This window comes from Apteryx mantelli, chromosome 2 (assembly GCF_036417845.1).
Source record: "Apteryx mantelli isolate bAptMan1 chromosome 2, bAptMan1.hap1, whole genome shotgun sequence".
NCBI classification, from domain to species: domain Eukaryota; kingdom Metazoa; phylum Chordata; class Aves; order Apterygiformes; family Apterygidae; genus Apteryx; species Apteryx mantelli.
Window position 1 is genome coordinate 108149652 of NC_089979.1, and position 25156 is coordinate 108174807.

The following is a 25156-nucleotide window of genomic DNA, read 5'->3' on the forward strand; positions in this document are numbered from 1 at the left end:
ATTGCCTCGCGTCCTGTCGCTCGGCACCACTGAAAAGAGTCTGGCCCCATCCTCTCGACACCCTCCCTTCAGATACTTGTACACATTGATAAGATCTCCTCTCAGCCTTCTCTTCTCCAAGCTAAACAGGCCCAGCTCTCTCAGCCTTTCCTCATAAGAGAGATGCTCCAGTCCCCTAATCATCTTTGTGGCCCTTCGCTGGACTTGCTCCAGTAGTGCCACATCCCTCTTGTACTGGGGAGCCCAGAACTGGACGCAGTACTCCAGATGTGGCCTCACCAGGGCTGAGTAGAGGGGGAGAATCACTTCCCTCGACCTGCTGGCAACACTCTTTCTGATGCAGCCCAGGATACCATTGGCCTTCTTGGCCACAAGGGCACATTGCTGCCTCATACTTAACTTGGTGTCCACCAGCACTCCCAGGTCCTTCTCAGCAGAGCTGCTTTCCAGCAGGTCAACCCCCAACCTGTACTGCTGCATGGGGTTATTCCTCCCCAGGTGCAGGACCCTGCACTTCCCTTTGTTGAATTTCATGAGGTTCCTCTCTGCCCACCTCTCCAGCCTGTCCAAGTCTCTTTGAATGGCAGCACAGCCCTCTGGCGTATCGGCCACTCCTCCCAGTTTTGTATCATCAGCAAACTTGCTGAGTGTGCACTCTGTGCCTTCATCCAGGTCATTGATGAAGAAGTTGAACAAGACTGGACCCAGTACTGACCCCTGGGGGACACCGCTAGCTACAGGCCTCCAACTAGACTCTGTACCACTGATCACAACTCTCTGAGCTCTGCCATTCAGCCAGGTCTCAATCCACCTCACTGTCCACTCATCTAACCCACACTTCCTGAGCTTGTCTATGAGGATGCTATGGGAGACAGTGTCAAAAGCCTTGCTGAAGTCTAGGTAGACAACATCCACTGCTCTCCCCTCATCTACCCAGCCAGTCATTCCATCATAGAAGGCTATCAGATTGGTTAGGCATGATTTCCCCTTGGTGAAGCCATGCTGACTACTCCTGATCACCTTCTTTTCCTCCACATGCGTGGAGATGGCTTCCAGGATGAGCTGCTCCATCACCTTTCCAGGGATGGAGGTGAGGCTGACTGGCCTGTAGTTCCCTGGGTCCTCCTTCTTGCCCTTTTTGAAGACTGGGGTGACATTGGCTTTCTTCCAGTCCTCGGGCACCTCTCCTGTTCTCCGTGACCTTTCAAAGATGATGGAGAGTGGCTTAGCAATAACATCCGCCAGCTCCCTCAGCACTCGTGGGTGCATCCCATCAGGGCCCATGGATTTGTGGGTGTCAAGTTTGCTTAAATGATCTCTAACCCACTCCTCCTCCACCAAGGGAAAGTCTTCCTCTCTCCAGACTTTCTCTCTTGCCTCCAGGGTCTGGGGCTCCTGAGGGCTGGCCTGAGCAGTAAAGACTGAAGCAAAGAAGGCATTCAGTAACTCTGCCTTCTCTGCATCCTTCGTCACCAGGGCACCCACTCCATTCAGCAAAGGGCCCACATTTTCCCTAGTCTTCCTCTTGCTGCTGATGTATTTGAAGAAGCCCTTCTTGTTGTCCTTGACATCTCTAGCCAGATTTAATTCCAAACGGGCCTTAGCCTTCCTCGTCGCATCCCTGCATACTCTGACAACATTCCTATATTCCTCCCAAGTGGCCTGTCCCCCTTTCCACTTTCTGTATACTTCCTTCTTCTGGCTGAGTTTTGCCAGGAGCTCCTTGCTCATCCATGCAGGTCTCCTACCTCCTTTGCTTGACTTCCTACTCATAGGGATGCACCGCTCTTGAGCCTGGAGGAAGTGATGTTTGAATATTAACCAACTCTCTTGAACACTCCTTCCTTCCAGGGCCCTCACCCATGGGATTCCTCCAAGTAGATCCCTGAAGAGGCCAAAGTTTGCTCTCCTGAAGTCCAGGGTTGCGATCCTACTTGGTGCCCTGCTGCCTCCTCGCAGGATCCTGAACTCCACCATCTCATGGTCACTGCAGCCAAGGCAGCCCCCAACCTTCACATCTTCCACCAGTCCTTCTTTGTTTGTTAGTACGAGGTCCAGCAGCACACCTCTCCTTGTTGGCTCCTCCACCACCTGGGTCAAGAAGTTGTCACCAATGCTCTGCAGGAATCTCCAGGACTGTTTGTGCCTAGCTGTGTTGTCTTTCCAGCAGATATCGGGGTGGTTGAAGTCCCCCATGAGAACCAGGGCCTGGGATCGTGAGGCTACTTCCAGCTGTCTGTAGAAGGCCTCATCCACTTCCTCATCCTGATCAGGTGGCCTGTAGTAAACACCCACAACAGTGTCACCTCTGTTAGCCTGCCCTTTGATCCTTACCCATAAGCTCTCGACTCGCTCTTCATCCACCCCTAGGCACAGCTCAATACATTCCAGTTGCTCTCTCACATAAAGAGCAACTCCACCACCTCGCTTTCCTGGCCTGTCTTTCCTAAAAAGTACGTAGCCATCCATGACAGCACTCCAGTCATGCGAGCTATCCCACCATGTCTCTGTAATGGCAATGAGATCATGGCCCTGCGACCGCACACACATCTCTAGTTCTTCCTGTTTGTTCCCCAAGCTGCGTGCATTGGTGTACAGGCATTTCAGGGAGGTGATCGAGCATGCAGGTTTCCCAGGAGGGATACAAGAGGGTCCTCCATAGCCACATCCCATGCGCACTTCCCTGGCTGCATTCACCTGTTGGAGGCATCCTGACTTGAGCAGTCTTTTGCCAACTACCCTGTCACTATAACTCTCCCCTTCCCCCATCTTTCCTAGTTTAAAGCCCTCCTTACCAGCCTTCTCTCAGGTATGACAGCAATCTGCTACAATACCTTCTTGCCTTTCTATGATGTAATTACTGCTTGGTGTGCTGAAGAACAACTAGAAATTCACTTTCTCATCTTATTAATGCAAAACTGTCAGGCCAGAACAACTAAAACCTTTTTCTTTGATGAGACTCATCTTATTTGTGCTCTTGAGTTCCCCCCCCCATCAGTAGGGAGGCAACATGGGTAATTTGACCAATCAGCTAGTGTCCTGTTCCAGACATCAAAACTAATCTTCCTGCTGCTTGGGTAAAGTACGCCTCGCTTCTCTAGCTCCATCTACAGCAGAGGCATTTTAAAAATAAAGATATTTGTAAGACAAAGCATTAAAAAACTATACAGAGCAATGCTGCTTTACCAGTGATGTGTTAGGCTGCCCAACTAGGCTTTCAGAGGCAGCTCTAACACGGCAGGTTATTTCTGGCTTTCCACATGATGGGATCATTATTCACTGCACTTCTCCATCCACATGCCACTCTAGCTCATGCTACAACCATCTACAAGTTATACCCTTGGCAAAGCACAGGATTTTCTGCAAAAAAATGTTAAAATAACTTAGCATCTTTAAAAAAAAGGAAGTCATCCCAAGCTACATTCTTTGCTTCAGTTTTCCAGACTGCTTAGAATCAGTTTTTGTACTGCTCCATCATTCAAGCTGGGACTTCACTAAGCTTTCTTTTCTTTATAATCATCCATTTTTGTAGGTCCCACAAAACAAAGCACAACTGTAGCCATTGAAAGTTAATTTTCCTCACAAAAATACAGTATCAACACCAATCCTGGGCCCCTTTTCTTCTTGCCCCAACAAACAATGAACAAATTACCATTTCTAGCAGCCAGCTAGGGTCTTTTTACCATCAAGAACAAAAGAGGATACTTAGCAAAACTGAGACCTGAAAGGGTGGCAGCCTTTTGTAGACAGTTAACAGTTGGAAGCTAATACTCATTTCACCTGTGTATAATAAACAAACACACAACACTGAGAAGAACAGAATGAAGCCTGCTCAATCAATTTGCATGTAGTAACACTCAAGAATGTTTTATTCCCATGGCAGGTTGCATTCAGCAGGAATTGGGAATTATCCTTCAGGAACACAGTCAACTTTCTCTTTCATTCAGACAAAGGAACAGCTGAAGCTTCTTATTAATTCTGGGCAGCATTTAAGTGCAATGCCTTTTTATATCTGTTTAGTATCAAAAAAAATGCCTCTGATTTCAAGTGATCAAGTATTGCCATATATATTCTAAGTATTTTCTATTCTGCATATTTGTTGAGACAGCACAACTTCTCCTTCTGAAACACAAACATTTCCTCTTAAAGAGAAACAACATGCACATTGGACTATAGATGAAAATCAGTTTCTTAAAAGAAAATATGTTTTAAATCACTGGAAAACAGTGGAAATGAGAAAAAACAAAACAAATTGTTACAGCTTTCATAACCATTATACCTTTTATTTACATTTAGAAAGGTAAGTAGTGAAACTTAAAACAATAAAACCAAATGCAACTTGTACAGAAATCTTTTAATTTTTTTTATTTATCACACATTAAAAAATGAAACACACTATACAAATGGTTTTTCATAGCAGATTACACATGGGTCCATTCAGACTCACTCTCAAAGTGCTGCCAACATTTATAAGTGCTGCCTGTGATGACAGCTGTTTATCATATAGCCAATGTATTGATTTAAATGCAGTAGCATGCAACCCTTAAAGGAGAAGGGTTTGATTCCTTTCTGTTCTTAAATTAGGTTAAATGGCATTGGTGTCCATATTTACATACTTGAAATGTATCAATCCTGAGCAGGTCTGATGTAAATCTGAGACTGGCTGATGGGAGTCCTGGTCTCAGTTATTAAAAAGGGAGGTCCAAATGGCAGCAGGGTAGCTGCTATGAAGTTCAGTTGCTTTCGTTCTTTCCATCACATACCTATTTGCCGAGTGTCACACAGTCAGATAATTGCTAATAAAAATGTTAAGCCAAGTAACTGTAGGTGTCCTTCTCACCGTCAACACGTTCCAAGTACTCCTTCTCAATCAGAATGTCGATGCATTTCTGTAGGAGGAAACAAAAAGGTAAGTGGTGGGACACTGTGGCAGAAATACCATTTCTGTGGTGGCTACAAGGTTTTAACAATATTGGCTGTTGAATTTCACCCTAAGTAGAGGACAGGAGTAGATAAAGGGCACAAACCACAGCAATTCACTTTCCCATTCCTGAGCACATCCAGGTAGAGGATTCCACTAATCCACTAAATTGAATTACAGTTACTTGAGGCTATTCCAGCATAGTGACTGGGAGATCAACTGACCATCAGTATGCTGAGCAACTTTATAATAAGATGGCAAACAATTAAACCAAGATGCAGAGTGCTTATTGTAATGGTACAAAATACAGGGATTGCAGTAACTAGTACGCAGTTAAGTCGTGAAACACACAGCATCTCTTTCAGCATCAGTGCCAACTACTCTCCGCTGCCTGTTTCTTGCTCCATGCTATCCCCTCAGTCGTGCAAGTAAAACCATTTGTGGGACCTCCAAACAAATCTGATGAAGGAACCAGAATTAAAGTTATTTTATCCTACAACAGTTCCCTGATCTGTTGTATTAAGCAGGCCTGTAAGCAGTGGTACTGGCACAACTGGGAGAGCAGCACAAGTGTAGGAACAAGAGGTAAGCATGGGGCAGGGACTGCTTTAAGCTGGCACTGCTGCTGCTGAAAAAAAGCACCTGAGCTACTGTTTTACCACTGCAAACAAAAGCAAACATGCACATTAGCATTTGAGAAACGGGGGAGAAATACTGTATTTTTTGTTAAAGTATTCCCTACTTGTTTAGAACTATGAAAATTTGTCCCAACTCATCTCATCTCCTTAGTTGTCCTTTTTAGTTTGGAAACATGTATTTAACATTCTCCTCTTCCACCCCAGCTCCACCCCACTCCAACACAGATTCAGACCTGCTGTTTTCACATACCTTAATTACTGGAACTCGTGGTTTGAACCTGGAGGAGAGCTGCGTCAGCACTTCCCCAAGCAGTTGCTGGTGTTTTAGAACTTTCCTCATTTTCATGATTCTCACAATAGCAGCCTAAACAGCAAAGTCAGAAAGATGTGCTTAGGAGCACACAATTTGTCCTTCTGGATCAAGTCACTTTACTTCCCTAGCAGATCATGTCTGCTAATGCAGAAGCATCACCATAATAGACCTGAGCAGTAGACGGAAAGAAGCATGCCTGCAAATGCCTACAAATGCCAACTATTCAGGCAGACTTTAGGAGCTCAGTATTCTGTATGCAGCATACCCTCGTTACAAGTGTTTGAAACACGAATTTAGACCCACCCTGCTTAAGGTCAGTAATAACAATGGTACCAACAACCAACAAAAATGCTTATATAACAAAGTCTTATTCATGTATTTAACCTTAACGTTTCATTTTCTTAGTAACAAATTTGACTTCCTTCCCCTGCCCCATTTGCATCTCAAGTGGATTCCTAATGAAATGATAAAACAACATCTTCAAGATATTATTTTTAACATATCCATCTATCTAGACATTATCTATCCATCTAGTTACCTATCTAGATATTACTGGTTTTCTTCCAAGATCAATATGTGGTGGGGGTATGCATCTCTGCAAGCCAAACACTCATGAGCATGTTGTTAAAACAACGTGAAGAACAGTATCCTATCATGCCTTTTTACATTTTCTCTTACAGACTCTAACAGCCTTTAAGAGTATTGTAAATAAACTGTTAGTTCAAATTTGATTATTCACTGGAACAGCGCATTGTCTTTTATTTAAAAAAAAAAAATCTTCATTAAAGAATTTCAAAGTTACAATTGTAGGTGCATGGTGTGCAAATACTCTGCAATCCAAATCACCTGAATTAGTAGTTTCCTATCTTCCTCTATATTTTTGTGTGTAGTTTCTTGCTCCTGCTTCTGTTCAGTCTTCATTGGCACATTGATGTTTACCCTTAACTTTTTGCTGGGGGGGGGGGGGGGGGGGGGAGATAAGCAAATAATTAGTCTGCTTTCAAAAAAAAAATTACACCAAAATCCACACTGAAACAGCAACCTTTTTAGTTCTTATACTTTAAAAGCTACCATAAATTTTTTTTTTTTTTTTTTTTTTTTTAATTAAGATGCTCCAAAAGAGAAGGAGAAGAATAAACCCAAACCCCAAACTGCCTCAGTTAGAATGTAGGAGACTAAATTACCATTTTCAAGAGTGCCATAGCCTTACTTTCAGCAGGTATTTAAATAAAAGTCAAAAGAACTTAAGCCTAGAGATTACTTTTAAACAAAAACAGGACTTTGGCATGTTAAAACGTTTAACAATCTTATTCAAGTTAAAAGCCAGCATAGCTCACACGCCCCCACCGTGCTGCAGCAGTACATGACCACAGGCCACTGCACTCAAGACAAGATGCTGGGTTACAGGCAGGGAGGAAACCACCCCAGCAGAGCACCGCGAGCACGTGGCAGCACCCAGCCTATCTGCCACGCTCGGAGCCCGGCCAGGGAGAGGTGAGCCATTGTTTATTTAGCGGTCTCACAAATCGTACTTTGGGAACCAGTGTTCCAGGACAGTGCAGCAACACTGAGGCATTTCCCTTATTACACTACGTAACCAGCTGCAAAAATCTTAAAAGACCACAAACAGATCTGTAATCATTGGTCAAGGAAGGAAGAAAGCAGATAAAGAGTGAGGTCCAAGGAAAGGTTTTAAAAAGTGTTTCTTTCACTTGAGATCATATCTTAAAAAATATTGAATTCATCACTGAATATCCCTACTCTCTGATAAGCATGATAAAAAAAGAAAATCACCACAGTAGTGTGCACAGCTTAAAACAGATGAATGTTGAAAACAGCACTGGTTGGTAATAAAAACCATGGAAAGTTGTGTTCATTATTTCAGTTTTCAAGGTGCTTCACACTCTGAAGGTCTAAAATGAGCCTGCTGATCTTTATCAGGTTATCTGTAGTGGATGACCACTTAAACTTGGGCCTTTGCTGATCACTGTACACTATGGTAACCTTATAAAATATAATGTATTTTGCTGAGTGCATGTAAATCATGCACTTCAGCAAAAATGGGCACAACAATATAATATTTATGCAGACATGAATCAAGGAACAAAATGGAGATGCAAAAACATGTTCAGGCCTTGACAGACTTTATGACAAAGTCAAATAGCTGAAATCTTCCCCATCCCCCTACTAGCCAACTGCCTCCTTTAAAGCAGTTATATTGGATCCACATTTGAATTTGCACTCGAACCCTGAAGCTTGTCTCACATATATTAGGGTATACACAAATTTTGAAAATGGAGAGGCAGAATGCTGCTAATTATACATAAGTGATGTATGCTGCTGAAGTTTTTCCTTACTTTTTATAACCAAGATAGAGTTTTATTAAGGTATCAGGTTTCAGCTCCACCTCATCAACATTTGCATTCTCATCTTCCAAAACCTGCAAGAAATAAATAAGCATTAAGACATTTTGCTGAATGGTAAGCAGATCATAAAAAAGCAAAAGCACTTACAAGTAATTTTGATTTCAACAGTATCTGTAGAACTTGTGCCAAGATATCCTGCAAAATTGCAGAAAAAAAATTATCAGTGCAGACATAGAGCACCTTCCTCTCAAAATGCTTACAATGCAAGATACTGCATTTAATACACATTTCATTTTTCACAACTTTAAATCATGTTCTTAAACATCTACAGAAAATTACAGTAAAAAGAATACACAGATTTAGACTAAGAACCAAAGACCGCAGAACACAATCACAGGATAGTTGGGGTTGGCAGGGAGCTCTGGAGGTCTCCTGGTCCAACCCCCCTGCTCAAGCAGGGTCAGCTGGAGCAGGCTGTCCAGCCAGGGTTTGAGTATCTCCAAGGATGGAGACTCCATGGCCTCTCTGGGCTATAAGATGGAACTGGGAATCAGTAAACACATAGTTCACACAGGTAGAACACTGTAAGGTCCTTTGGGGATGTTAGGACACATTCTTGTTGCAGTTGGTCAACTGTTGTCAAATTCTTCAGAAAGACTAATCTTAACAAAGAGATCTTTCCCATTACGGTTTTATAAATCTGCTTGCAAAATAGCTCCTAAGAAAGCATTTTGCTCCAAATCATGCAAATACAAGTAGCATGCCAGGCTTAAATCTCAAAAAATGAGCATCCTCTGCTTTCCGCTTTGCGCATTTTTCATGTCTGGCCTACACCAGGGATCTGCTCTAATTACTGTCACTGGGCAGTTACCAAGATGGCTACACTACTGTAAATATCCCATGTAGGCTTGCAAAGCTGCTATTTTACTACAGTGAGAGTGATCTGGGTTTTATGCAGCTAGGTGTCATTCGTACAAACAGCATTTTTATTCTGGCCTAACCACAAATTTGGGCCAAAATATTTATATATCTGGCTGCCAGTGAGCTTCTATAATAAATGCAATCCCATAGCATAGATAAGACCTCTGAATTTCCTGTAAAGTATCAGCAGCAGTAATTTACTAGATGTACATTTCTGAAAATAAAAATCTTCACTGACTAGGGATTGCCTGACTTTCCAGAAGTACTATTCAGCAGACTTGGTGCAAACCTATTACTAAAAGACACAGATGTCTAATAAACTGTGGGCCATAAAGTCTACTTGGAAAGAAAAGAAGGGAACCTTTTCTACAACACATAGCGAGACAGTGAATCTGAAGGTTCTATTATGAGCCTTGAGATACAAAGAAGAGGAAACACAACACAGTGTGGAGAAAATACTGTTTTTCCTAGACATGTGGTTTTTTAAGTACTAAAACATACGCAGAAAAAACTGAAAAATGATTACAAGAGCTCAGCAGGAAGCTACACAGTTTATTCTGCTGATCAACGGCAGTATGTACACACTAATGAGTCTAAGAAGTTATGATTACAAGAAAGTAAACCAGGAAAGTAAGTTGACCAAGAAAAGAAAACAACTGCTCCTTCAGAACCAGCTCTGGCTTCAAGCATATCTAATCCCAGTTTCTCATGATAGCAGGAAGAGCTCTGAAGCCCAAGAGACTCCACAAGAGTACTGTTAAATGTGCAAAGGCACTACCATTTTTATTTGGGTACTGTCTGTCAGCTGCTGCATGGTATAGGCATCTTCTGTGTTGTACTGCAGTAAAATCGCCATCTGGAATGTCGATGCCTTCCAGATCCCCAAAAGAGAAGGAAAGGGGAGGGGGGGGAAAGACAAATAGAAAATGAGTGAACAAACAACATTCCAAATTTGAACAGCTTGAAATTCACCAGTGTGTATGCATATGCTGCATAGTTGGATAATGAAAAATATCCAACTAGTGCTAATAATACAGAAAAGTCTGGTATTTCTTATACAACCAGAACTCTATGTTCTAGCATTATCTAAACATAAATCCTAAGATCACGAACATTTACCTAGCTGCACACACTTCTTCACATCTCCTATTGTGGTGTCAAAGCCTTACTTTCTTACTTGCTAATACCATTCTTAGCAATTTTCCTCTGTCACTCCCTGACTCTTACCCATTTAAATACTCATTAAAAACCTACACAGACTACTGAATTCATCCTCACAATACTCCCAACTCTAGCAGAGTAATAAAATCAAATTTATAAACAAGGCAGCCATCAGTGGCTTATTCAAGTTTATCACCAGTGGGTTAACATATGCTGATTACAAAAGTTCGGAGTCTGAGATTATCTTGTTTCCTCTCACTGTTGTGAACTCCCCTCCTCTGTCTACTTTGTGAAAGAACGCAGACAAGAAAGTATGAGATCATATACAAAGAGGTTGCACTTGTCTCATACAACCCAGTTCAACAACTGTTTAAATCACAAGTAATTTACTTCTGTAAGTCAATTTTCTTTTAAATGTAGATCTTAAGTAGCATTAAAGTGAATAAATCAAGCATATAACAAAAGTTCTATGAATCTTAATGGCAACAACTGTCTGGGGAAGTCTAATAACTTTGGTTCACTTCAGCAGTACATAGAAGATTTGTACTGACCAGATCTTGCATCTGTGCTTTGCTTTATTTAAAGCCAGTTGGATTACTCTTGGGAGTAAAGCTGATCAATGCATATGAGCATTTTAAACACCAGATAAACATATATGTGTGTGTGTATATATACATACGTACCCACAGGCATATTAATTAAGGAATTCAATGATTTCAAATACTTAAAGTGATACATCATTACATACTATTAATGAATACTTTGACATAACAAGAAAACACAGCTCAATGCACTCTATTAAAATTAGTTTGTGTGTTGGCACAGGTATTCACATGAACTTCACTACTTGAGCATCTAAGCACTTCGCTATTTTTAATACATTTATCTGCATAATGCTCCTTTAAGGTAGGGAAAAGCTATTATCTCCAGTTTAGGAGTAAACAGACTAAAGAGCTCATCCAGACAATGTAAAAGCAGCGGCGCGGAGACTGAACACTTCTTCCACGCGATCAGCTATCATTCAGTCCTCTAGACAATGCAATAATCAAGTGTTGCTGTTAGTACGATGCTATTCTTACCTGTAACGTGTATCTATTTTTGAAACAGTTGGTAACCAGTTCCCCTTTGGACAGCTGATACAACCATGTTAATTTTCTTCCACTATGACGACTGGCATAAAATGCTGTAAATCTCTGATAACTCCGTTCTAACTGTATGAAAACAACAGCAACAAAAAAGATTAGTTTCTTTCACACTTCTGTTCTAGAATATGCTCCTGAACCTACCACGGGAGAAGCAAATCAGGTAACTCTCCACTGCCATGTTTTCTAGGAGGGACAAATGGAAACCCGAACTATTCAAATTCTTCAGATCAGATGAAAGTTTCCCCTTGTGATGAGTCTCCCTTTAAAGAACCATCAACAATAAGAACCTAACCAAGGGCAAACGTTCCAGTCTTCCTTTAAGATAGATTAAGCAAGGCTACAAAGACTGTTTCTTTTAACCACCTTAGTGCTCCATTTAACAACATTTACTTATTTCTCATGTTAAGTATTCATGTCTTGTCTATTTTGGATAAACACTCGGCAGAAAACTAATGTTTACTATCTGAAGAGTTTATTGGACTGAAGTTAACTGCCAGAAAAAAAGTTTCTTAAAGGCATACACAGAAAAATAACAAAGATTTACTTCAGTTACTGCTCAATGTTCTGAAGAAAGATTGCACTGAATGTTTTCAAGAAAGATTCATTAATCATGGTCTTTCCACCAGAGACAACAGTTGCTTTTCAGACAATTTCCTCCTACTACCTGAATGACTTATCTCCTTCCAAATATCCTCCAGCCAAAAAGCCAAACTACACATACAAAGCTTCTAGACAAAAAAAACAACAGCAAAAACAAAAGTCCCAGTCCCCTTTGACTCACAACAAAACAGGAGGAGAAACAAGCAATCTTCTTGTAAAATAATTCCATGTTAAGCTTTAAAAATGGGCATTGCCTCACCTCAGAAGGCAGAGCAAATGTGCAGGATTGCTGAAACGGCCACGATCCAGAGCTCAGGACCTGGATGCTGAAGTCCACTGGAAGAGGGGGCACACAGATTAACAGACTTAACCACACTCTCCTCTCTGGGTCCACCCTCTTTCCAAACATGCAGTTTCACAGTTCTAACACAAACCAGAAAGAGCTCTGTCCTGCTCAAACTAACATGGTGGAAATCATAAAACAATATAAATAGTATTTCATTCAAAGCGTAAAATAAAGAAATCCACGTAAGACGAAGGTGCTCTTGGATAGCATTAGAGTTACTGTGACAGTAACTAAGTTTTCTTTCATTTGTAGAGATCACTACCCTTTTTCTACCCCCATGAGAGATTTTTCTCTTTTAACATGCAAACATAAAAAAGTGTAAATGTAGATTTATTTACTTATTTTTATGTGCAACTGAAAACTCTCCAGTCTACAGTACGCACTGGTATTTAGGGCAAGTTAGTAAATATAATATATATTAAAAAATAATAATAAAAAATCTAAGCCTGATAATACAGTCATTCAAACATCATTTAAAACATAATTACCAATTTCTGAAAGGATTTGTTTCAACAAGTTTCAGTGAAAAATATATTTCTTCATAAGAAAGCAATAGGGTTACCCACTGATCTAAAAGACAGCACCCTTTTTCTTAATATTTCTATTCAAGTCTGATTACCTAAGCCAAACTGTGCTCAAAAGTAAAGCCATTTCTAACAAAAGCATCCTTCCAATCAAAAAAAAAAAAAAAAAAAAAGGACAGGATTCAACTTAACTTAATTACCTACCTAAAGATGAGCTGCAAAATCAGGAGGAGGCTACCCATAACAGAAGATATAAAGTGCTATTAGAAGACACAGCACAGACCTAAAACATTAATTTAAAAACCCTATCTATCTTGGTCAAAATATATTAATAATGCTAACCTTTGAGGGGCATGATGCATAAATCAAATACTTCCATCATACACTTAGCTTTTCTCTGTAGAAATAAGGGGAAGCTAAACTACTTAACAGTAACTCAGATTCTGGAACAACAGCTAGTTATAAATGTATTACTTACAATCTAATGGTTCTGAATTGGTCAGGTGCTTTTTAAATTGCTCATTCAAGTCCTTGCTTACACCAATATCTTGAAACATCCGCTGCAGCTTGGAAGTGTACTCAAAACCACAAGCTTGCTGCATTTTAAAAGCACAGATATGTCAGCAAGACCATACACTTTGACACTGAAGAATGAAAAGTATAGAAATCCATTTTCTTAAAAGAAGATGTACAAAGTTCAGTATCTCCCTTATTCAAAGTACTAACCCAACTGGAAAACAGCTGTTTAACTGCCACCAAAACCAGAAGACAATTTTGGAAAAAACAAACAAAAATAAAACCCCCACACAATGAACAGACTACTAGAAGACCTCAGACCTTACTTTGCTTGATTCCTGAACCAACAAGAGTTAATGGAATTAAGCAACATGACTGGCAACATTTCAGCATTCATTTGGATAATGATGTTTATGCAATATATTTGCATTAGAATTAAACTTATTCCATCAGACAGACATGCAAGTCTGCCAAAAGCACAGAGGTCCTATACTTTTCTATCATACGTAATGAAATCTGAATAAAATCATAATATTTTGAGAGTACATACATCAATGCTTTCCAAGATAACGCCAAGATCTGCAATATGGTAGGTCATGGGACAATCAAGGAATACTTACTTTAAGTTTAGAGATCATGCTTGCCTCAGCATCATCACTAGCACTGTTCTGATGTACAAGTCTCTTTGCCAGCATTTTAGCATAGAATTTTTGAAACACATCTTTATCCTCAATATACTTGAAGACAACCATCTGGAAAAGACAAGAATATTTATAAGAAGAAAATATTTAATCATCTGTATTGAAGGAGAGCCACAATAGTAGCTACTTCATTAACACTTAAATTTTTAAGTTTTTTTTTTTTAATGTGGATACAACTGTAAATGTTATCTGCATATTCTACATATAGAGGGTTTATATATATATATATATATACATACATATACACACATATATACATACACACATATCTCTCTCTCTCAACATAAAAATTCAAGTGAGCAAATTCTGTTCAGCCACTTGAAATATATTGGTGACTTAAGGTTAAGGGCTTTCTTTTTTTTTTCTTTTTTTTTTTTTTTAAATATAACCAACAGCCCTTGCAGAGATTATTAAGAATATTACTGAAAAGCTAAAATATTAAGTAATGAAAACAAACATACAGAATAAAAGGTTTGATTTAATCTACCTTACGTGACAACTGAATACTTTTAACTTGTCAAAGCTTGTACAGAAGAGAACTGTATTTATGTCTTACCACTTGATTGAGTGTGTCTTCTAATTCTGCTTCTTCTGGGTTCTTTGAGCTGCAGTGAAAGAGGAACATTTTTTATGATTCCAAAATTACTAAATTAAAACAACATTTGGAGGTTTGTGGAAGTTTATTTCATAAACAAAGGAACATGCTTAAAATGACAGATGGAATAGTTTTTGGGCCAAAGACTCTTTTGAGAGGAAACTATGTAATGAAATGAACAGTTTTCTCTTCATTACTCCACATAATGAACATACGTTAAGCAACTTTAAAGTATGAGATTTTTAAACGACAGGTCAAAGTCCTGTACCATGGAGTGCTTGGGACTTCCTAAGAGCCTGTGATGATACTTTGGATTTGTGTGTTTAAATGTGAATCTCTCTCTTCTAACTTCCTTCTGCTGCTAAATGCTATTTTCATTTCTTATCTTAGGTGCTACAGACAGTGAAAAAGCAACAGCTCACAGAGCTCATTCTTGACTGAGTGAGAGCTAAAGTGGCAACACACTGTTTTCCTCCACATCATGCTAGTCCATCAGGCACACCCCAAAGCTACCCTGAGGAAAGCTAGTATTTATAAAGGGGAAGAAAAAATATTTTTTTTTTTGGGGGGGGGGAGGGGGCACACAAAAGGGCAGGGAGGAAAGGGAGGGGAAAAGTGTGCAAGCTTTCCCGGCTTTAGTTTTGTTTTGTCTTTTTCCACCCCTGAAAAACAGCTAGCAAAGTTGCCAGGGACTGACACCAATCCAGTGCGAGCTGGACTGATACCAACTCAGTTTATGAGCTGCTGAACCATTTGAAGCCAAATACCTTAATTAAATTACGAACCACAAGAAGTTAGGAGGCAGTTTTTGTTCTCCTCAATTTCTGCCCAGATGGAAGAAGATATAGAGAAAATAACAGGAGGAAAGTAAGAGTTTTAATGAAAAAAGGGAAAGTGCCCTCTTTTTTACAAGATGTATAACACCAAATTTTGGAAAAAAAGAAAACACTTCAGTTCCTCCCCCCCCACCCCCCCAAAGCAAACAAAAAACAAACAAATACCCCCCCCAACATCCAGAACTTAGTCTCCTATGGGGGGGGGGGGGAGGGCTTGGTTCTTTCGTTACCCTCTCTCTCCTTAAAACGAGAAAAGGAAATATAATCTTTAAAAGTCCTATTCAATTTTTTCATTCAAAATTTGGTATAATTAAATTTTATTGAAATGTTAAGTTCTATTGCTGAAGACAATATAAAACTTCATACGCTAAATCTTTTTAAAACAAAAGCCAACCTGAAACAATAATTCACCTTTGAAGACATACCTTTTCTTTAGTAAAGAGTCACAGTATCGCGCCAGTAGCTCTGGGGATTTACTGGATGATTGAGCCATTTTTGTCACTGCATTATTATTTATAAATCGACCACAAGCCTATAAATCACAAAAGACAGTGAAATTTTTGGGAGCCAAAACACTAAAGAGAGAAAATGGTCATCATATGACTCTACTTACCCATATACTTACTTTGTCTAGTGCAGCCACAAAACCGGCATCGTTGTTGAATGCAGACATAACTAAAGCATTATATTTCTTATGGACATCCAACACTGTCTGTACATACATTTTTGGATCCTGTAAGAAAAAGAACTTGTTGCTTGCAATGAAATCCATTGACTTTCTGCTTTCTGTTTCTTCCAGAACAGGACTAATCACTGTTTTAAGCAAATTTTCATGGTGAAAACTTGCTTAAGAATGAGAAACTTTTTAAATATAAGATAATACCCAGACTAACTTAGGTTTTATGTTCATGACTGACTTACATTACTGCAAGCATTTATTTACAGGGACCAGACTACAGCAGGAGTGTACTACATTACATAGTACAAAAGGAAACAAAATCCTTATTCAAGTATTGCAAGCATCTTCAAAAAGGACCTTTTTTTTTTTTTTTTTTTTAAAGACACAAGCTTAATTCCAATCAGACCTGACAGTGATGGGCAATCATAAATTTTTTAGAAGAAACCCTCCAATTAAATCTCTGTAGTAATAAAGCAATACCGTATCTCCAATAGCTACAACTCCAGAAAGATCTGAGTTGTCGATGACAGTTCTTGAAAATTATCAGCTCAACTTTCAGTGGCAGCCAAATGCCAACAAACATCAAGCATCATCTTTACTGCACCCACAGACTGAGACTGTGTGCAGTTCTGATCTCTGCATTTTGAGAGAGATGTAGTGGAGTCAGAGTAGGAACAGCAAAGGGAATCTAAAACACCAGGTGGATAGGGCAGTTACCATACAAAGAGACTAAAAAGGCTAAAACTCTTCTGTTTGAAGATCAGAAGGTTGAAAAGGCTTATGACCAAGGTTTACAAAATGAGGAAAAGGGCTGAAAAGTTGAAGATTCATCCAAAGCCACAATTTGCAACTACAGGGCACTTGACGAAACTAATAGGAAATAAGTTTAAAACAGATAAAAATAAAGAACATCTTTACATATCAGGTAGTGAACTTCTGGAACTTGCTGCCATAGGTTGTGGAAGCAGATAATATCAACAGGTTCAAAAAAGGATTAGACTAATTCGTAGACAACAGGTCCATAAACAGATATTGGAAGGACTGGGCAGGGAGCACTCCCATAACATTCCTACTGTAAGTGTTCCAGATGATGGGAATGGATAGGAAAACATGGCCAGGCTTGAATTAGTACCCTGAAAAGCTTTTCCTGTCGCCACTGAAGACCAACTAACAGGCTGCACGGCCCACTGCTCTAATGCACTGCTTGAGACAGAACTGACAGATGCATGAGACCCTCTCGCACAAGAATTTCAAGAGCACTCAAAGGACTTTCACAGAGGAGTCTCCTGATTACAAGGACTCTAAAAAGATAACCAAAGGCATTAAAGGTGGTAATCTGACTGAAATTAGTTAATATAGTTAATGGAGTCTAGAACACAACTCATTCTACAGTAACAATCTAAAATGGGTCAAGTTGAGTCATTCTGAACATGACTGGATCTCTCCACTGACTACAGAGAAACAGAGAAACTTGCTGACTTGTCTATCTGTTTAGACAGAGTACAGATAAATCAGGTTAGGCAGAATCAGTCTTAGCTAAATGTGGTAAAGGACTAACAAGCTTATGATGAAAACAGATTCAGTGGAGTGAAATACACTGGAAGAGGAGGCAAAATGGTCCCAGTGAAAAGTGACAGAAGATATTGCCATGAAAATAAACAAACAAATGTGAAAAAAGAAAAGGAGCAGAAGAAGGGCAAAGCACGTGTTCAGGAAACAAGAAAAAGTGAAGTGATCAGAAAGAGTTTTGTAAATGGCTGGAGTCAAAAAAAACTAATACATACAGATCTCAGGCTTCCTCTCTCTCAAAGACGGAGCTAGAAGTAATTTCTGGAGAAAGAGCTTTTTCTTCTCCAGGAAGTTCCTCAAGGCCTAGGTACCAAGGACTACAGAGTGATAACCACCAAGGGGATGCTTTAACTGATTTTACCATGGAGCAGATTACAAAATTTAAGAGGACATCTATGAATGGCCCTGAAGACTGCTGAGCTTATTTTATGACTTATAAAAGATCATATTGTGCTAGAAAACTATGCTTGTTAAACATTTTAATCTATGCTAAAAACAGACTTTTTACTGCTCTCCTTGCAGTCGTTACAGACTGCTGCTTTAACAATTACCTACAAAGATATTCCAAGAATATCTGAGGCCAATAGCTGGTTAAAATAATCTTTATCAAAAAACAAACTAGTATCAAGTTTAACCCAGTTTTAACTAAAAATTTGCCAAAATATATTCTTTATCCTAATTTTGCTCTGTGCAATGTCTTATTCTATGATTTTTTTTGCTAGAAAATGTCACATTATCTACAGACAAAGTTTAGCAAGTGTTTTAAAGAACTTCTCCTCACTGTTGTTTAGATTCATCTCTACTTAATGAAATATTAAATCTGAAACTACAATTACACAGCAAAAATCAAGAAGGCAGACAATTATATGGTTCAATGACCACAGCAGTACAAAAGACCTGACCTGTTCCTTATATCATGCCCTGTCCAAACATTTCAGTTGTTGCTTCCTCTCTTCCTCCCACCATATTTCTCATGCTTTTCCAAACATAATGAAGCCATTAAGCAGAAAACTAAAAACAACAAAAACTTTCTTGAAACAGTCCCATCCATGTCGAAAGTCCACACTACGATGAAATAAAATAAAGTCCGCTAGAGACAATGTTTCTTGAAACAGTGGACTTCCAAGCGTATTTGTAGATATAGGATGTGGTACTGCAGAGCCAGCATTCCCAGCAGACAAGACATTCTGCCAGAGAACAAAAATTAAGAGGGAGAAAAAAAAACAAAGCTCGAAGAATAGTAACTCAGTGGTGTTACTATTGTTTTAAGTTTCCTATAAGCATCAGAGAATTGACTAGCCCACAAGCTGAATCAGTGGAAAAGGAAAGCATATGTAAACTGGAAATTAGATCAGTAAGCATTCACCCTTCTCTAACCTAAAACTGGTAGCAACCACATACAGACTTATTTCAACGGGATACTTGCATTTAGAGCAGTTTCTCCACATTTCTCAATTGCAGCTAGACCCTGATTATGAATGTGGGTTTCCAAGAGTTTTTTCAGCTCTCCAAGGCCATCCTGGATTCGAGATACAAGGTTATACATGCGTCCCAAGTCTGGAAAAAAAGAAAGCTAGTGTCTCCCATTTGTATTAGCTATGACTCCAACTCCTCGCTTACAAAGTTGACAAATAGGAGTTAAACATTCAACATCACCATCAACAAAAACATACATGCAATTGCTGCTGTAAAAAAAAAAAAAAAAAAAAAAAAAAAAAAAAAATCACACAAGCTATAGCAAAAAATTCAAAAAATTAAGTGCTATAGTAAATTTTTGCACTAACCTGGAAAGTTATGATTAGTTAAAAGGGAAAACAATTTGCTTAAGTATCATGTTTTATCTTCACAACACTACAGAAATTTCAAGAACAAAACCCAAGATTTAAATTACAGGCGTATATTTACTTCTGATTTCTATTTTTTATGAACAATTTCAAGAGGTGTGACAATTTATAAATAGAATTAACCCCCCCCCCCTTATTTAAAGTTTCTAAATTGATACCTTTAACCAAGACTGTCATTAGTGTTACTACTGGTTAAGAGTACAGTGTTCTCCCACTGATCACCAGCCTTTCTGAGCCTCCTGCTCAGAACAAAACAGTTTTCAGAAATATAACAACAACACCTGCAGCCTTTTGTATAATCTACTGGTGGCAACAACAGTTAGCAAACGTGGGAAACGTGAGGTAAAATGTTATGTGTTGATGTGACGTTTAAAGACAAAAATGGAAAAATTATAAACCAACTTTCCCACAATAAATAAACCACCGCCAATAAAACTACCTCTTTTAAAAAAAGATTTAGCTACCTGATTAGTAATAGATATAACTATATATGTTTGGAAGAAGAAAAAAAAAAAGAAGATTGAGAAAAGCATCGCCACAAAACTCAAGACTAATAAAGGTGAAAAGAAATTGGACATAACTTCATGTAGGCTAAAACCTCATATTAAAATCTCACCAGTTTTCAGCCAAATCAATTAGTAATTTTGGAAAGTCTAATACAGAAGAGGGCTTTGCATTTATTATTCTTTTTAAACAGGGCAGAGTCTTAGTACTTTCCGAATGCCAGACTCTTAAACGCTTTAATATGGACATAAACCAGATCCACAAAACTACTAATTACTTCTAGCAATCTTGGTCTTACTTAATAGACACTCGAGTAAAATGGCAAACCACCAAATTAGCTACTGCAGACTAATGAGGGTATTTCACCTTGTTGGATCTGTCTTAAAGTCTTCAACTCTATGTAGCTCTTCCTCAGTGCAAGGTCTTCTCTGAAGGGCTTATGTATAATTTATTACCACTTGAGGATTGTTAGATATTAAATAAAGTGGAGCAATCAAGTAGTTGTACTGTTAGCTAACTCTGAAATACAACACTCAAAACTTGATGCCTTTACTGGTGAGGCTAGGCCAGCCATGTTCAAGCCAATTGCCCTTTCCATTTCATGCTTTCAGGTAGAACTTTGGCAAATTTTAATCTTTTGGATTGATCGTTTTTGAAAAATGATTTTTCCTTCTAAAAAATCACATTCTTGGCCTGGCATTATACTTTTACAATGTAAGGAAAGTACGTTCTTCTTTTAGCCGTAGGATGTTAGCAAAATGATAAGACAATAATGCCAAGCATGGGTGGGATGTTCTGCCACTAGACCTACCCACAAACAAGGGGTCAGAGGTTGCTCTATCAGGATGCCTGTAGTTGGTGAAATATGAAACGGACACTACAAAAACTCAAGGAAGATTTACAGAATAAAACATCCCGTTCCCCATAAAGATAATTATTTCCTGTCATTGTCATACTGATGCGAATAGGTAACAAGTGACAAATGTGCCACACAACCTTTGTAACTGGTTGCACAATGTGTTTAAAAAGTTACAGAATAGCAGCAGGAGTGGCCTGTAATACAATCTGTCTAACATACTTCACATGGGAGGACCTCAAAAGCAGCTCACTTTCAAGAACAAGGCAATAAAGACATTATATGAGTTTAGGATTATCTAAAATAGGCTATTTAAGTATACTACAAATTTAAGTCCAGTGCTTTGAGAGTGAACTGATCATGGATTCTTTGATATTTCATTCTTTATCAAAATAAATATTTCTAACCATGAAAATTTATTAAACTTAGAAGTGGCCAAGGAACAACTATTTTAACTTCTGCAAGTGAAATGCAGTAAGAGGAATGGAAATATTTTGGAAAACATGGCTCTTTAAAAACACCTAATAATCTTAGAAATAGCTTCAGTAAAAGTAAAAACTAAGATCTATAAAAAAAAACCCCATGGCTTTGGCACTGTCTTGTTGTCTTTTTTGTTTTGTTTTGTTTTTAAGCTCCTACAAACATATAAAGTTGTATCACTAGGGTAAATGACTATATTAAAGGCTCACAAAGCCCACAGACTTGGTGATGTTGATAATAAAATAGCCTAGAAAGGCCTCCTGAGTCCAGAAAATTTTTCAGGATTGTACTATTGCTATTTCTATTGTCAGAAGACATTAATAAAGCCATTTTACTATTCCAAGATCCATCTGTATTAAAATCTGTTCCAACTATGGAGGAAATACATTTGTTATTTAGAAATGTAAACAATAGCTGACCCTTAAGTTAATAGAGGATAACAATCTTCAATTTACATTTGAAATGGGTAACTTCCGCCCTACCAATCATGCTTAAATGTCCATTTTTATTTTGAAGTGTCCCTTGATTATCAATAAAATTATTATGGTAATTATTCATAGCTGCTCTTTAAGGTTGATATACAAAGAGATCACCAGTCATAATTATACAATCACAACTCTTGACACCTTTGGGAAAAAAGGGCAAATGTAATGCTGGCCACTAATCCTCCATCCTGAGCCACTCAGAGGCTTCAATTCTTTAAGAAGTTTACAGCTCTCAAACCAACAACAGCAGCAATAGTAACTTAATCATAACCTCTCTTTAATTCTATCACTTCCTTAAAAGAAATATTTCAGATATAGAGCCTTATGCTCATTTCCTATATAGATTTAATCCCCAACGAGAAAAAACAGCAACACCATTCATCCTCCTCACCTGCAGGATATACAAGAATTACATGGCCTTAGTTTTGACTGCTTTGTTTTTTCTAGGCATTAACTCCTGAACACTTACAAACCAATACAGTTACTAACTTTTTAAAGATACCTCAACTTTTGATAATCTTGTCTTCAACAGTTCCTCTAAAATAAGTAAGCTTCTATTCTGTGTGCTGTCTATGGAAGTATAAACTTACTCCATTAGTGCCATTTCAGACTAATTTTCACAGCTAAAATTATATCAATATTTACTAATTTGCACCCTTTTTTGTGTTATCTGTCCTATGTGCAGTTCTAATTGATAATTTAAAAGCTCCTTATTTGTTTCTATTCTACTTTTAAAATTCCCTAAACATACTTCCAGACAAATTGAATTGTAAAATTCTCGTTGCTGACTCCCAAGAGGCCTTGGAAACAGCTGGTGAGACTAGTGGTCTGTTTTCTGTCTCATACCTCTCTCGTGCAAGCTTCAGTTCCTGCTGAAAGAACAGCTCAAATGTTCTTGAAGCTGTTCCAGCCATATTAAGAGAAACCAAAATTAGTGCTGTTTTGCCTTAAAATTTGAGGTTCAAACAGGCAGCCTGAGGCCATCCCCATTTAATCAGCAGCTGTTTGTTGACTGGCTCAGTGTCCATATTCTCCCTTAATCTAATTACTAAAGAAATCACATTTAGCCATTATCAGAAGCTACACTACTCACAAATCATCGGAGAGGAACTGCAGGAAAACCTAAAACCAATGTTTCAATCAGCTTACCTTCATTTTTGTCAGCATCCAATAAATTCTGAAACTCTGTATGAAATATCTCCAAGTGTTTCTCAATAAGTACTTGCTCACATTTTCGTGCCAGTTCATCTTGTGTGCTCTCATGGAGATATACCTGAACTCTACGCTGTTCCTCAAGAAGGCGAGCTTCAGCCTACAGAACAAACAGGTAAACATGAAACCTGTACAAAAGGTAGAGCAGAGTTCTAACAGCAGAAAACAGATAACTATTTAGTAAATTCATCCAGAAAAAAAAATAAACAAACATCTCCCTAATGCAGTATTATGGTCCACCTGTTTAAACAGTTGTTATGTTTCTGGGAATCATAATGTGACTTCTCCCCTGCTGCATACATATGGATTCAATGTCTATGTTGATGATATTTTTATATATTGTTGAAATGGAAGGAGAACCAGAGCAACATTGTTTTCCCTCATGCTTCTGAATAAGATGTTTTCAGATGAAAATCTGCTGCTAGAAAGTGGCCAACACGAGATGCTCGCACTTTTAGGATCAGCAAGCTCTCCAGCCACAGAGGTAGTTAGTTTTGTTTAAAATGAACATGAATACATTTCATGCCTGCCCAAAAACTAAAAGGCACAAAATTACCATTTAGCAGTATGCCCATCACAAATTTATTTCAATGTTCTCATGTACATTCTTATATAGAAAAGCTTCCCCAAATCTACAATCATTTAAATTTTACTAGCGTATAATTTGGCACATAAAATGCTACATATGCATATGTTCCTGCTAAACCAAAATTCTAAATGTCACTTGAGGAATAGTACTGAATTCCAAAATGTAAACGTGAAGTTGTTTATATAACAATTACCTCTATTTTGTTTGTGAAAATGTTAAAGATTCACTTTACAAGCCATCTGTGAGAGTGACACATTATTAGGGATAAGGCACATATGGTTTCTTATCAGTCCAGATTATTTAAAATAATAAATGTCACTAAGAGAAGGAAATGAAATTAATGCATTTTCCTAACACTTTATGACACAGAGCAAACATGACAGATCATATTATGGACAACAAAATAACAACTTAACTGCAGGAATGTTGCATCATACACAGACAACTTTAAACAATCTTCTACGTTATTGCTAACTTCACTCATTTTTGTAATAATTTTGCACTTAGCTTTGGTGACATGACTCTGGATTACTGTTTTTCAGAGTTAAACCAGTACAGCTCAAAACATAAGAAACAAAAAGAAGAGTTTGGGAAGGGATATAAACTCGTGCTTCAGAGTACATACCAGTTTCCTAGCATTAAGGACTAACAATCAACTTCCTTAATGACAGCACATAGCAGCAAATTATTGAATCCTTCTGATGAGTGTTAGAAGCTGGAGCCAGACTAGTAGGACTACTTACCTTATGTTTGACTAACTCTGTATTTCTGTAGTTTAAGAAGTTAATACTTCTAATGTTTCTTCTTAAAATAACAATAAAAGTGAAGGTTTATGGGTAACAGTCAACGTTACTCTGAACTCCTTTATGAAAATAGATTCACTTCTGACTCCAGATTTTCTTAAGCTCTCTCACTTTTTGTGCACTTTTAATTCCATTTTCCTTTTTAGTGTCATATTTCATAAACAAGGAAAAGATAATTACTTCCCCCAACAGTACCTCCAATTATTTCAACTGTAAAAATCACAAATTCTTTTTGAGGCTTTATTTCAAGGGATATTCTTCACAACTCTTCAGCACAAACTTTTTCCTACAGCATACCAAGCCATGCTAGCTTTACTTCTCAGGCCAGCCCTCACGTGAAAATTCATGATCCCTTTAAACTCAGTAAGTCTACTCGTATAACTACACATATGTATCTTAATTCTAATTAAGTTTTTTTTGAATTTTCTACAGCAAACAACCAGAGTCCTCTTATATCAAGGTAACACTCTGATACGATACTAAAAAGTTGGTGGGCACTAAGACACTCCAACGCATTTCTTTTTATAATTACTTTGCAAAGCCATTTAACCC

General features: G+C 38.3%; 1 protein-coding gene across 1 annotated transcript in view; it reads right to left on the reverse strand.

Moving 5' to 3' along the window:
- Nucleotides 1-4337: 4337 nt before the first annotated feature.
- Nucleotides 4338-25156, reverse strand: part of CUL1 (cullin 1) — a 54049-nt gene continuing 33230 nt past the window's right edge. Inside the window, exons 8-22 of the mRNA XM_067291200.1 lie at nt 23150-23312; nt 19258-19388; nt 16209-16316; nt 16009-16115; nt 14709-14757; nt 14072-14203; nt 13414-13531; nt 12325-12401; nt 11400-11531; nt 9938-10030; nt 8386-8433; nt 8230-8312; nt 6719-6824; nt 5810-5923; nt 4338-4889 (exon numbers count right to left, since the gene is read on the reverse strand). Of these exons, the coding sequence (XP_067147301.1) occupies nt 4809-4889; nt 5810-5923; nt 6719-6824; nt 8230-8312; nt 8386-8433; nt 9938-10030; nt 11400-11531; nt 12325-12401; nt 13414-13531; nt 14072-14203; nt 14709-14757; nt 16009-16115; nt 16209-16316; nt 19258-19388; nt 23150-23312 (1542 nt within the window). The 3' untranslated portion in view covers nt 4338-4808. The remainder of the gene's footprint in view (nt 4890-5809; nt 5924-6718; nt 6825-8229; nt 8313-8385; nt 8434-9937; nt 10031-11399; nt 11532-12324; nt 12402-13413; nt 13532-14071; nt 14204-14708; nt 14758-16008; nt 16116-16208; nt 16317-19257; nt 19389-23149; nt 23313-25156) is intronic.